This window comes from Gracilinanus agilis, chromosome 1, assembly GCF_016433145.1.
Source record: "Gracilinanus agilis isolate LMUSP501 chromosome 1, AgileGrace, whole genome shotgun sequence".
NCBI classification, from domain to species: Eukaryota; Metazoa; Chordata; class Mammalia; order Didelphimorphia; family Didelphidae; genus Gracilinanus; species Gracilinanus agilis.
The window spans coordinates 77,714,782-77,729,267 of record NC_058130.1 but is presented as its reverse complement, the minus strand read 5'-3'; the positions used below and the strand labels follow the sequence as shown (position 1 = coordinate 77,729,267).

At 35.8% G+C, this 14,486-nt stretch overlaps 1 protein-coding gene across 1 annotated transcript in view; it reads left to right on the top strand.

Moving 5' to 3' along the window:
• The window catches only part of IKZF1 (IKAROS family zinc finger 1), a 124,536-nt gene that overhangs the window by 86,988 nt on the left and 23,062 nt on the right, over nt 1-14,486 (top strand). Inside the window, exons 4-5 of the mRNA XM_044671580.1 lie at nt 7,643-7,702; nt 13,720-13,980. Of these exons, the coding sequence (XP_044527515.1) occupies nt 7,643-7,702; nt 13,720-13,980 (321 nt within the window). The remainder of the gene's footprint in view (nt 1-7,642; nt 7,703-13,719; nt 13,981-14,486) is intronic.

Genomic DNA, 14,486 nt, shown 5'->3' with positions numbered 1-14,486 from the left:
TGCCTCTGTCCAAGTTACTGATAAAAAATGATGATCCGTGAGGCACTATATGATCTGTTTCCCTAGTTCTGTCACTCTTTGTAGACATGAATCTATTCTTTGATATACTCCAATTCATCTAGTTTCAGAAGATCCATCATACCGATTACACATTTCCTGACATATATTCCTTATTCCTGAGGATACTGTGAGAAACCAAAGTACAGATAGACATTATATTCTTAGAATTAAAAAAGTTATTCTCTTTTTCCTTCCTCCCTCTTTCCCTCACTCCCTCCTTTATTCCTTCTTTCCTTTCTTCCTTCCCTCCCTCCCTATCTCAGAATAGAAGTACAGCATCCATTCATGGGCTCATCAGCATGGAAGCTTTGACCTGCTCCATTTCAAATCAAGGTCTTTTGCCCCTCCTTAAGCAGGCTGGTTGCCCCCAACTCTTGGGGTCTCCCCATATTAGTGCAGGCAAATGATTGGCATAACCCAACAATTGATCAGAACTGCAAGAAATCAAGTGAACTACTAGCCTCATCCTCCCTGAATTACAGATGTTTGCAGCCACACCTGACACATGACATTTTCTTGATGAACCCATGCTGGCTTGTAGTGATTAGCTAGTTTCTAAGTGCTTATATGCTTATAAGCCATCCTTTTAGTTATATGTTCTAGAATTTTTTCAAATGATAGAACTAATGAGCTCTCAAAGGACAAGAGTAATGGACTGAATCTACCAGCATGGATTTTGATGGGGATAATAATAAGTGCCTGCTTTGTATGAAGTACTGTGATAAGCAGCAAGACAAAATGAAGATAAAGAAAATGTAGTTCTTCTTTACAAATAATTTGAGGGCCATACAGTCTAATAAGGGAAATCATTGTACGCAAATTGCTATGACTACAAAATCAATTATGAGTTCTTACAACAGGTATAAACCACAGAGGTACTCATGATCCCCTTTTAGCTGAGGGTGATGTAAGGTGACCAGTCAGAAGCTACTAGCTCATATGTGAGCCTATTTCAGCAGACTTATTTTGGACCACCCATACTATGTAATTTCATTATCAGAGAGTACAAATGAGCAGCCCTCCTAAAATAGATGGATTAGGTCAGTGATGGTGAACCTTTTTAGAGATCGAATGCCCAAACTGCAATCCTCATGCCCATGTGAGCCCCCCACCTTGCCCCAGACAGGGGATGGAGGAAGTGCCCCCATTGGGCTGCTGGGCAGAGGGGTGTGTCATGTAAGAAAAGTCCCTGGGCATCATGGATAAAGGGAACAGAGTAGCCTCCTCTGGCATGCATAGGCACGTGTGCCATAGGTTTGCCAACATGGAATTAGGGGAACCCAGGGGGCAATCCTATTCCTCTAGGACAGTGACCTTTAAGTCCTAAATAGAATACACAGACTCACCTCCAGTCTTGATTACTAGACCTCTGATACAATATCCAGAAGCAGGAGAAATCAACTGTTTTTTTGTATCTTTTTCTGTACCTGCTGCAGCACATTCTGTGGCCACTGTTTTGACCTCCTCTATTGCCTCACCATCAGGTACTAATAACAAAGGGTACAAGTAATGTGACATAGGAATGCTGAGTATAAAGAGAAGGTCCTATCCTTTATATATGAAAAAAATTAACTCCAAATACAGGATGGAGGACACATTGCTAATTCATAGGAATAAAAGACATAAGGTTTTAGTGGGCTAGTATGAGAGGGTTGCCAAAAAAAAGTTAATATGATCTTCAGCTGCATTGACAGAAATGTAGCATCTATATCAAGATATATTCTGTGCTGGTCAGACACAATTTTTAATTCTGGACACCAAATTTTTAGAAAGAGATTAATACACAAAGCTTATTCACAGGGAAATCAATATTATAAGGAGACTTAAAACCCTCCCAAAAACAATTTAAGGAACTAGAAATATTTGCCTAGACAAGAAAGATATCTTCTACATTTTTAAATGCTCTTTACTGTAGGAGAGGACAGAATTAGGATCAGTGTCTAAAGGGTGCTAAAGGAACCAGATTTAAATTTAATATAAGAAGAAATTTTATCCCACTAAGGGATGGTTGTTTATTAAAGAGGTCATTGATGACTTTTAATAGGGCAGTTTAACATTGCTGAGTATAGTGGGGTTTTGGAGAGGCTAAGGGGGGAAGAAATAGAGATAACAGACATGGATCTCTCACTTAAGAAATTGTGTAGTGAAAAAGGAAGTGGAGGAATAGCCAAAGGGGGAAGCAAGTTCAAGTGAAAGTTCTTGCAAAATTCGGGTGATGTGCATTTGATATGAGAGTACATTATAATAGAAAGAATATAGAAGGGTTCTGAAGTCAATGGAACTGAGTTTAAATTCTACTTTCTATCCGTATTCCTTGTGTCACCTTGAACAAATTATTTAAGCCCCCCTTTCAGTTTCCTTACCCTTGAAATCAGAGAACTGGACTAGATGTCCTCTGAGGTCCATTCCAGTTGTGGTTCTACGATGGAAGAGAAGAAATAGAAGAACAAGAATCCAATAAAGAAGAAATGCTGGAAGATATTGGAAAATAGAGATAAGAAAGAGAGTGAGATTTTATCTCTTCGGCCTCTTGGTTGTCCCTTCTATGAGAGTAGTATACGTTATGGTATAGCTCTGTGAGAGGTATGTCATAAGCCTTTTACCTCCTTAAGAAACAGAATATTGAATGCAAATTTACACAAGAAAAGTGGTTTCTATATTTGATTTATAGTCAATAGCATCAAAAGTTCAAGGACCTTTGATTTCACTGGTGTGGGCATTTTTCATTCACCAAAGCAGGTCACAATCAAGCAAATAGCGCTTATATGTGTCATATTCAAATTATTCATCACCTGTGATAATCCCAATGATGAATCCAAACTAGCAAGGCTGGTCAACTGGTTCTAGAGATACATTGCCAAGCCTTTCTGTACGCAGAACACAAGGCTCCTTTGCTCAGCCTTTCAAAAGAAAACTTTCTTATTAAAAGATTATAGATGACTGATTCACAGAATTGCTCTAATTGCTCTTGACATCTCTCTGAATCACTTTGTATATGCTTTGCATTTACTTCACATGAGCCCAGATTCTATTACTCCTACTAAACTGTAAATTCTCTCTTTCTAGCCTAGTCATTTTTGTTTTTGTTTCCCCAGATATGAGCAACGTGTCATTGATACACAGTAGGAATGTATGACATATTTGTTGAATTTGTCATGAAGATTTAAGGGACCTCAGAGGCCATCTTACCAAGAATTCTTATTTTTACAGATGAAAAAAACTGAGGCAAATAGAGAGAAAATGATTTGCCTAAAGTTAGAAGGTGGATTGAATTGACTCTAATGTAAATATATTAGTGTATTTATTCACTAATATAAAATATCTTCCCTTCACTTTCTCCAGTGTCTACCTTCCTAACTTGATGGTCAGATTAGTAACAACATGGCAATTTTAGGAAATTAACACATTAAATGCCAAATATGTAGAAGCTACAAAAGCCACTTCAAATCCTATTTAATGTAGTGAAATATGAGATTAATGACCTGAATAGGTGGGAAGGGCTAACATAGTTTAAAGAATATGTATAGAAGTATACTTCCCATTTTATTCTAACTTAACTAAATCTTTTTACCACCTCATAGAGAATATTATAAGCCAAATTTCAACTTGCATATGAAATACGATTATTTTCAGTTTTCAAAGGATTGTCTTTTTATCTGAAATGACAGAGGCTATAGCAGTTCTAAAATTGTTCACACAACCAAGTATACACCAAAAAGAGCTATCATATTCCTTTCATTGTTTACCTAGCACTTAGCTCAGTGCCTGGTACAGAGTAGGTGTTTAATAAGTGCTTGTTGACATCACCAACATGTTATAATTTCTTCTTTTCAGTCTTCTACTCAGTTTGATTAGAGGAATTATGAAATGACCTGAGAAAACGATTACTCTTGGTTAATGGTTTCCAGGAATAAAAAGCATTCTTCCAAACCAATGGAAATTAGTTTAATTTAGAACAGCAAATTTCAGTAAATTTAGGAAGCTAAATTTTAATTTAAAGCATTGACTTCTTAGGTCTTTATCTTCTTCCCAAAATAGGTTTGAGAAGTTTGAATGTGTATGAAAAAAAAAATTTTGAAGTCAGTGACCCAAGAAGAGTCATTCTCAGAGCTAGGTGGTTCCTTGGATAGAGAGCAAGCCTGGAGGCAGGAGGTTCTGGGTTTGAATTTGGCCCAAGATACTTCTTACCTGTGTGACCCTGGGTAAGACATTTAACCCCAATTGTCTAGCCTTTATCACTGTTCTGACTTAAAATTTATAATTTATATAGATTATTTTTTAAGGCCTCATGTTCTGACTTAGAATTAATACTGTCTTGGTTCCAAGGCAGAACAGCTAGGTAATGGAAGTTAAGTGACCTGTCCAGGTTCACACAACTAGAAAGCATCTGAGGCCAAATTTGACACCAGGACCTAACTTCTCTAGACCTAGCTCCATCTACTGAGCCATCTAGAGAGGTAAAGGTTTAAAGAAATCCCCACTCCACCCCATCGCACCCCCGCTCTTCATGTCACTGTAACAGCTTTAACCTCTGGAGCAGCAGACCTTTTCCTACTTCAGTGTTTCTTGACCTTAGCCTTCCTTTATGGATGGAACAAAACAGACCATGGCCCACCTACCCCACTTTTTCTAGCTTAGCCCTGAAAAAAAAAAAACAACACAAAACACCAGAAATAATTTGAAGAACTATGATTGCTACTTTTCATGAGACACTCAAAAAGCCTTTTATAAATAAATCAGTAAGTTCTACTAGAAAGTGAAATATCAACCTTATTGTATTATAGCAATTAACACATAAATTGAGAGATAATTCTTTTTGGCTAGTTGGCTAGGGGATTCAAACAGAAGTAAATTTTCTCATCGTTAGCCTCTGGAAACAGAACTGACAGTGTGGACCCAGTCAGTTCAGTTCAGGTACTTGTTAAGTATCTGCTGAGTATTATCAGAAAAAAGCTGAAGAATCAAAGAGTGAAGAATTCAAATCTCACCTGTAATAGATGATTTGGGAGCAGCTAGGTAGTTCAGTTGGTAATGCTTCAAGCCTGGAATCCGGAAGATATAAGTTCAAATGCTCAGACACTTAATACCTGTGTGACTCTTCATTTAATTTCTGTCTCAATTTCCTCAACTGTAAAATGGGGGTCATCATCTCACCTGCCTTGCAGGTTGTTGTGAGAATCAAATGAAATATTTACAAAGCACCTAACAGAGTGCCAGACACATAGTTGCCTCATTGTAAAAGTTATTATTACTTGGCTTCGTTGAGCCTCAGTTTCCTCATCTGTAAAACATGAAAGTTTGGCTTAGATGTACTCTGAGGTCCCTTCCAAATCTATAACCATAAGGGCTAGGAATACAGTGATAAAATGATATAATCTCTGACTTCATAAAGCTTATAGTCTGCTAGAGGGATGCAGCATGGGCTCAGATGATTATATATGAGGTTATTTAGAGTGAGGGGAGTGGCGCCTTTTTGCTACTTTTTTCAAATCATTCGTTAGTTCTAGTTTCATTGTCAATCTTGTCATGCTTTTGTGTGTCTAAGAGTATGTGTGTAGCTTCATTGACTCCTGCTTGTCAGTGGTACCTAGGCAGTGTGAAAGAGAAAAATGAAGCTTCGAATGCTGCCTTCCTTATTCAAAGGAAGTTGCTTATGTACTAAAAGAACCTTTAGTATACTGAATATGATCTGGTTATTATGTATAGCTTTAGAATTTGCATATTTACCAGCAGTGTGCATGGTAGCCACTTACTACTGGATTTTGTACATAATGGAATGGAATAAAGTGAATTTTTTGCAATTTCTGGTTATTATAAATAACCCTAATCAAGCATAGGAGAGCTCAGAGCAGTTCGTCTTTTGAACTTGGAAACCATCATGTGATTTGGATTCAAATGAAACTATCCTGCCTACAACTTCTATAGTGGAAATGATCAATTTAATTGGTATTGCCATATTTTGTTTTTTTTTAACCTCATATAGTTTGGGGGCAGGATAGGTATTTGTGTATGCTCAGTGAAGTCTAAAAAGTACACTCCCTGTGGTTTGCTACTTACCTTCAATATTATATATGCAACTTAACTTACTGCAAAATAAAATGACAAATTGGCACTAAAATTTTGTAAATTTATAAACATGAATTAATTAAGCAGTAATATTTTAAGTATCCTTTCACCCTCACTAGCTAACTACCCAACTTCTAACCCTTGCTCTTGCCTCCAGCATTTTATCTTTTCTATGATTCTCCATGTTTAAAAGTCCCGCCAAAATAATTTGACAAAAGCTTAAATTTTCAAATGAATTCCCTTGAAAATACTTTCTACATTTCACAAGTAACAGCAATGTGATAATATTATTGTATTTGTTCAGTACTAAGGAATACAGTGGAAAATATTCCTTTGCAGTCATAGGTGGCATTTCTGAAAGTAACGTGTCTAATGAAAAAGGGATGTGTCAGAGCATCTCAGTTAGTTCTGTTACACACCTTATCCACTAGGAATGGTCAACATTTTACTTAGCAGTAAACACAAGCTTTCCACCCTGTTGAGGGCTACAACTAAATGACTTCACGACTTGATAAATCAAATGTGTGCCTTTGTGATCTATAGTTTGCATCTGAGGATTGGCTTTCATGTAAAATCATTGCTATTAAAACAAAACCATTGAAATTCAAAATAATATCATGATTATATAGTAAGACTTTTATTTCACATGGTAATTTTATGCTAGTTTAAGTATTTTTATAGATGAGAAATCCTTAACTTTTTTTTCTTTTTCTGACATGGGACCCTTTGGCATTCTGATGATCAGAATAATGTTTTTAAATTCTGAATTAAAATTCACAGGACTATAAAGGAAACATACTGTTTTCTAGTATTAATTAATAATCTAATTAATATTAGTGTTATGGATTATATTAATAACATGTTTAGAAATAATTGGTTTAATGTAATATTTTCTAAAAGAAGTTCATTAACCCCAGGTTAAAAACCTCTGCCGTAGATCCTCTTTTCAAAAAATATCTTTGTCCTTGTTCTCATTACTTGTCATCTATTACCACATACTCCCATTACATAAGTGGGAAAACTGAGTCAGGGTGGTTATTTTCTCACCCTTACAGAAGAGAAACCATGTGGCACAGTGGACAATATTCTGGGCTTGAAATCAGGAAGAAATTGGTTAAATTACTTAATCTCTCTGTACCACAGGCAACTCCCTAGGACTTATCTAGCAAGGCTTAGTCAGATAATAATCTATGATTTTTGCTGATAGATCTCTTATAGAGTTCACCATAGATCGTAGAGGTGTCCATAGAGTAATATGGTGTGGAAACTTTAAGAGAACTTCCCTGTATCAGACCAGTAAGAACAACAAATTGCCACTCTCAGCTGTTTGATAATTGCTATCCTAAATATTTTGTTGACTATGATATCTTTTCCGTGTTCCTCGTATGATGATTAACATTATGCCGTGTGGTTAGGTAAGCAGTGGTTTCAATTGATAATGTCATCTTTTTTGACTTTTACTATATTTCTCTAGCAATATTACAACCCAGCTTCCTGTTTGCCTTCTTTATTGCAGTTACATATGGGGCTGAAGGCTTTAGGGATTTTCACGCATTAATTCCCAAATCTTATTCTCGTAAGTATACAATTTGCTTCCAGAAGATGACACCCCATTGACATTGAACCCATTTTTTCTTGGTGTTGTTCACTCCAGTGCTTAGTATTCGGTGTTACACATTTTTAAGAACCCAGTGGCATATGCCCTTTAATATTTAATTGGCAATCAATATATGAAACATATGAGCATTTTAAATCACTCAAGTTTCAAATTGTCATCTTTATGAATCCATATGCTTTCAGAAACAGTTAATACTTAGCATTGATGAACATTTTACATCTAATCCTACAGTAAGACTATAGGAAAGGTGAAATAGAGAGTGAAGTAATTATCTAGTGAATTTAATCCATATTGAATTTGGGATGATTCAAATATTGGGATGAATATTGAGGAAAAACTCTTTTGCCTCAAAGAAAATTCAGTGATTTTGAATTATCCAGATAATTTTGAGAACTCTCTATTTCAGCTTATTATCACAATCATATATGTCATTTTAAGTGGCCATTCCCCCCTCCATTTGTTTCATTCACTACAAAGAGTTTGGCTGTTTTATTCATTTAATTGTACTTCCAAGGAAACCGATGCATGTTGCATGCTCTGTGTATGTGTGATTCGTTTCTTAATGTAGACATATATAGGCATAGATAAGCAAATGAATATTTATATCTGTGTATATATATGATATATATATATATATAAATCTCCATATATGAGACCTTTTATAGGTAAATCATCAAGTTTCTTGAATATAAATACTTTAGAATTATGGGAAATATTTATCAATAATTGTAATATTTATAAAATGAAATATATAAATTGTGCTCTTAGATGTTTGGGTAGCATATCACATAATGAGAATGTGTTAGAAAAGCAGGAGCATAGATTTGGGACTAAAAGAAATCCCAGAGGTCATCTGGTCCTACCTTCTTATTTTACAGATGAAAAAACCCACAGAAGTCAGGTGACTTGTCTGAAGTCACATAGATAGCAAACAGCAAATCCAGGATTTGAACCATGGTAGCAGGAGTGCAGGAACCATTGTATTAGTTACATAAAACACTACTTTTATTATTGTCAGTGATCCTATCTAAGAATGAGCATCTTTTGAAACCGGATACAGCGTGAACAGTTTTTTGTCACAGGCAGGCCCTGAAAACTGTTTTAACAACAACAAAAAAAGGGTTTTTTTTAATTGATTTGTAGAGGACTTAAAATGCTCCCTTCACTAATATTAATATGGACCTGAGGATAATCTTAGAGCTCAGCTGACGTGAAACAATGTGCTATATATTAGATTACTCGGTGCATGCTGAATATTCTCCAATTGATGTTGTTGAACCAAAAGAAATGTTAATTTCCATTTCTTTTTATTATTAACAGTTGTCGAATGGCAAGGGGACAAAACTGATAACAAACATATCTTTGTAACCTTCTTTGAATGAGTATTTCATAGTATTAACAGTTTGGGAAATTAAATCACTTACTGAACCTTTTGTAAATTGTACAAGATAGCTACCTAATTAAAGTGGCATGAGTTGGTCACTGTTTTGGAAATGAGGGAGAGAACTGCACTATTCAGTAGCACAGAGGGGTCAATAAGGCTGACAAGACAACACTGAAGAGGTAACTGGACTAGATGCAGTAGAAATGGGTGTACACAGACTGACCCCAGATTTCTGTCCTCTATGCTAAATCTATATGGGGCAGTTTTGTTGAGGGAGGAAGGTTTGATTTTTGTTTTGCCTTAATTTTTTTTTCTTTTTTTTTTTTTTGGCCTGATATCTATGCAGGTTTCTGACATCCTACTTAACAATATTCTATCCTTTTTTAATAGGGTGAAGAAATATAACTGTCAAAGTTAATCCCTTTCAGCATGTTTATCATAAATAAATTACTTTAAATATTTTTACACAATCTTATTTGCTTCCCTCTGATTCTGCTTTACATGCTGAAATTGTATTCCTGGTTTTTTTAAATTTCTGTTCTAGAGAAACTTTGCAAGTTGAGTTTATGAAACAGTAAAGTCATAATACTAAGTTTGATGTGATCTGAAAAGGAAATCGTTTTTAAAATAGTGAAAAACTGGTGCTTGAAAGGGTTAAATTTTTTATAATACTATTTCATTAAGCCTGAGGAACCTCAGATTTGAGTCACATAATTCAGTTTTTGCCATGATTCTTTGGGTGTTCCTATATATAAACACAGAGACGTTAGACACAGTTTTTAAAAAATAAAATTTAGCATAGAATGTATATATTGCTATCTCTCTGTGTATGTATGTGCACATATATGTGTATATACATATCTTTCTCTAAATGTTTTTATTTGCATAGTTTATTTCTGAAGAGTGATCAACTCATGCCACTTAAATTTGATAGCTCTCTTGTATAATTTTCAAAAATTCAGTGAGTGATTTCATTTCCCAGACTCTTAATACTGTGAAATATTCATTTCATATCAGTATGTATTGCATCTATATATATATACACACATAAATGAATGAATACCTCTGCCTCTCATCCAGGTACTCCCTAGGCACGCTTGGCTCTTGAGAAGGATCCCTGCTTAGGACTAGCAACTGACTGTTTTTTCCTTGTCCCCTCCCCACTCACCCACAGGTGGTATGGACAGTCACCAAACTTTTCTGTACCAAGGATGCCTCCTGGTGGCCGGAATGGAGTATACTAACCCAATGCCTCTTTCCTACCACCAACTTCATTCCCCTTCAGAGAGACCATTCCCATCCATTCCCTGTCTTTAGACTCACAGTCCCATTCATTCTTCTTCAAACAATCTCTTCCTTCAAGCTCCACAAACACTCCTTTTAAAAGACGGTTCCTTCTTTCCCTTTTTATTTCATTTTCTTGTCCAAACAACTGGTAAGTGTCTATTTCTATTCCAGCTTTTACAGACAAGGAACCAGAGCACGATTGGCCAAAGATCTACTCCTCTCTCTAGGCCCCTCTTCTTCCTCCCCGAGGAGTTCCACATTCATCATCCACTGGCCCACAAAACCCCTGCTATGCCCAAGACTTGATCACCATTCATTCGTCAGAACCCGTACCATTTTCTCCCCCGTTTTCTTTCAGACTTTCTGCTCCATCTCCTTAGTCAAGCAACCTGTCCCACTTTGCCCATCAAATGAAGATAACCGTTCTGCTGCTATTCGTAGAGTAATACAGGCAGTCCTACAAAAGTAAACAAACATCCCAGCTATCAGGGCTGTTAGACAATACAGCAAAACGATTTTATTTTAACAAACATTCCATTTAATTAATTTAATAATAATAAATAAAATAATAATGATATAAATAATAACAACATAATAATGAATAAATGAAAATAAAATTTAATAGCAAAAATTTAATAAAATTAATAATAAAGAAAAGCAGATTGATCTTTCTTATGCTAGTAATAATATGTACTTTTTAACCAATACATGAAATATAGTAGAAGACTTAGAGGTAGAGGATATTGAGTTAAAATTCTGGTATTGTTATTTATTCCTTATTTGACTGGACAAAGGACTTTGCTTTGTTGCACCGTGGTTTACCTTCTGTTTAAACTGAGAGGACTGCATTAGATAATCCCTGAGAACTTCTGTTGCTCTAGATCCTATAAAAAGAGAAAATAAACCCCACTTTTGACTAATGTCCCCTTGGTGTAACATTCTTAGCTAAATATAGGAACAATTATGAATATGCTATAGATTCATTTCTTTATTCTAAAATCTTCAAACCTTTACTTCTGGCAGAGCCACATGATTTTATAAATTATTACTCCATTAGGAACTTTGTGAATGAGGGCTATATTGACCATTGGACCCTAGGATTCATTCAAAAATCATGCTACATGCTAGAACTACTCCAAAGTAAATAATTTTCAAATTTTCCAAGTTAAACCAGAGTTCGGTTAAGATATTCCTGTATCCTTGACATGCCAAGCAGCTTAGTGGACTGTTACAGGTCATGAAGATGTATATATTTACCCCAAAGTGTCAGTTAATATTAATGTTACAACACCTATAGCAGAGATTATAAAAGAATTCACGAATCTTCACCCACTGTTTCCCAAAGCACAAACATAGAACATTTAGATCCCTTTCTCTTTTTCTCATGTAATGCAAGTAGCATTTTCTCTTCTGTCATCCAAAAAAAATCTTATTTCATTTTTCCAGTCACATTGGGAATCTTCAACTTTTTTTCTTTTGCAATATTTTTCTATGATACTTATTTTCTGTCTCAGCCTTTCAGAAGGCAGAATCTTGAAATTCTAGGAGTCTGAGTTATCCATAGCATAAATATGGAATGGAAAGAAAGAGACAGAAGACCTCCTATCATTTCCTTATATCTGGGAACCTCCTAGGGGATATAGCATAGGTTCCAGTTCATTAACTGATAATATTTTAATAGTGATTTTTCTCCAAAGAGATCATAGTACAACTGAGTTCAACCAAAGCTGAGCGAAAATGTGTTTGTCCTGTAGCTTTGCTTTCACTACTAGCTACTAACAAGATCTGCTTCAAAGTCATAAAAATGTTCAGCTTCATGTAAAACTCTGCCTTGGGAATTTAGTTTGGCAGTGTTTCAAATCAGTGTAATGTTGTTTCACACTGATTATCCAAAAGTATCTTCTGAGATTTCATTGGTGTGGATAGTCTCCATCCATACAGTTTATAATCTTTACACCATTTACTAGCTTTATTAACTTATTATGGCCAAGACAATTCATCATCTCTTGGGTCCTAAAGACCCTCTTTCCAAATGGTTCTTAGATGTTCAGAGTAAGTCACTGAGCACATACTCAAAGCTTTTTTGCCTTGGTAGGACCTGTCTGAAATTGTACTATTAGTAGACATTCTAGATCATGTCATATGCATGGGTGCACACTACAAAGGAGGCATTAGATTCAGACTTTAGTGAAGTCGTTAGAAGATTAAATTAGTTAAATTTTATTTAAAGCATCAGTCTAAAAAGCTGTAGTAGCCTTGATCGTGATATATATTTAGAGAACAATTATTTTCCTTAGCAAAAAGTATGACGATGTCGATCTATTCTGTGCATTTATGACTGAGTCTAACTTTCAGCATAACTAAGGATTTCCATTAGTACGTTATGAGTCAGTACTTGTGAAGAAGGCAAATAAAATTTCTCCAAGGCTCTTTATAAGGCAAAACGTGTGAATGAAATGAAATTTTTGATTTACGTGACTCATTGAACATGTTTCAAAGCCAATAATGAATTTGTCTTCATTAATACAGACTCCTCCCACAATCTCTTCTTTCTTGGGGAAATGATTAGAGTTCTGTGACATTCATAGACTAGAATAATCACCCCCTCAGTGAACCAAAGAAGGAATCTGGCTCATAATTCAGAAAAAAAATATTTTGTTCATTTTAATCTGCAGATTTCATTTTTTTGCACAGCAAATGATGAGGAATTAGAATGTTACTCTCTATCAGGGACTTTCATAAAAATGAGATCACTATAAAGAGGGGAGAAATTCAAATTTTATTTGGGAGGATAGAGAGAGAGAAATTAACTTACACAGACACGTATCTGAGCATAGATGTATATATTTTTGTAGCTCTATTTCCTTGCCCCCATCTAATAATATTTGTAAGGATCTAGGGGGGAAAAAAACAGCATTACTGTAATTTGCCATTCGGTGGTAACTTTCACATGCTTTATAGATGAGAAAATGTTTAAAGTGAGAACTTTACATGAGCATACCTATGCATACCAATCAAATCTATTTGGAATGCAATCAAGTCATCAGTGATGGGCTCTAATGCTTTGTATCCAGCTGCCTGGCTTCCCCTCCATATTGCCCCAAATGCCACTGAAGTTTCCCACACAGACCAAGCCACCGCATCTGTGGCTGCTCTCACCTTGGTATATTCCCTGAGACCCCCTTGTGCACATAGTAAGTGGCCCCCACTTTGATTTGATTGTCTTTTTTTTTTTTGGCCACTGTCTTCTGTTTGTTGTTCCTTTGCAATGAAACTGAGTGGCATCCTGTATTATTTCTTTCAGCCAGTAATGTTAAAATAGAGACTCAGAGTGATGAAGAGAATGGGCGTGCCTGTGAAATGAATGGGGAAGAATGTGCGGAGGATTTACGAATGCTTGATACCTCGGGAGAGAAAATGAATGGTTCACACAATGGCCAAGGCAGCAAAGCTTTGTCAGGAGTTGGAGGCATTCGACTTCCTAACGGAAAGCTAAAATGTGATATCTGTGGGATCATTTGCATCGGTCCTAATGTGCTCATGGTTCACAAAAGAAGCCACACTGGTAAGGACCCACATAGTTTTTCCTTTCGGGGCCTGGAAATGGTCCCCATGGGTCACTTGCATAGAACAAACTTGTTTCTTTTCAGGGTTGGGATCATGCTTCAAATTGATTTGCTTAACAACATCACAAAACAGTTGAAACCATATAGAAGAGAGACAAAATCTTCCTTACGTGAGGATAAAGTTGAAGAGATTGTCTAAAACTGCCAGATCCACACCATAAATTAAAGGGGAAAGAGAAAAAAAAGATTGCTTTTTTAAGTGCCAGCAGACAGTATGGGTTTCCCATCATGGACCTGACAGAAATTATTTCAAGCATGCTTTGAATTAATTACTGTTGTATAACACTAGATGAATCCACTTCCTATATTTTAAAAGGGTGAGAAGAACTACTGATAAATTGGTAATGACAATAAATGGTAAACATAGAGGCAATATGTATATTTTAAATACTTTCCTTTCTAACAAGTGTAACATGGAAAATGGCAGGGTGGAACACAAGGCATG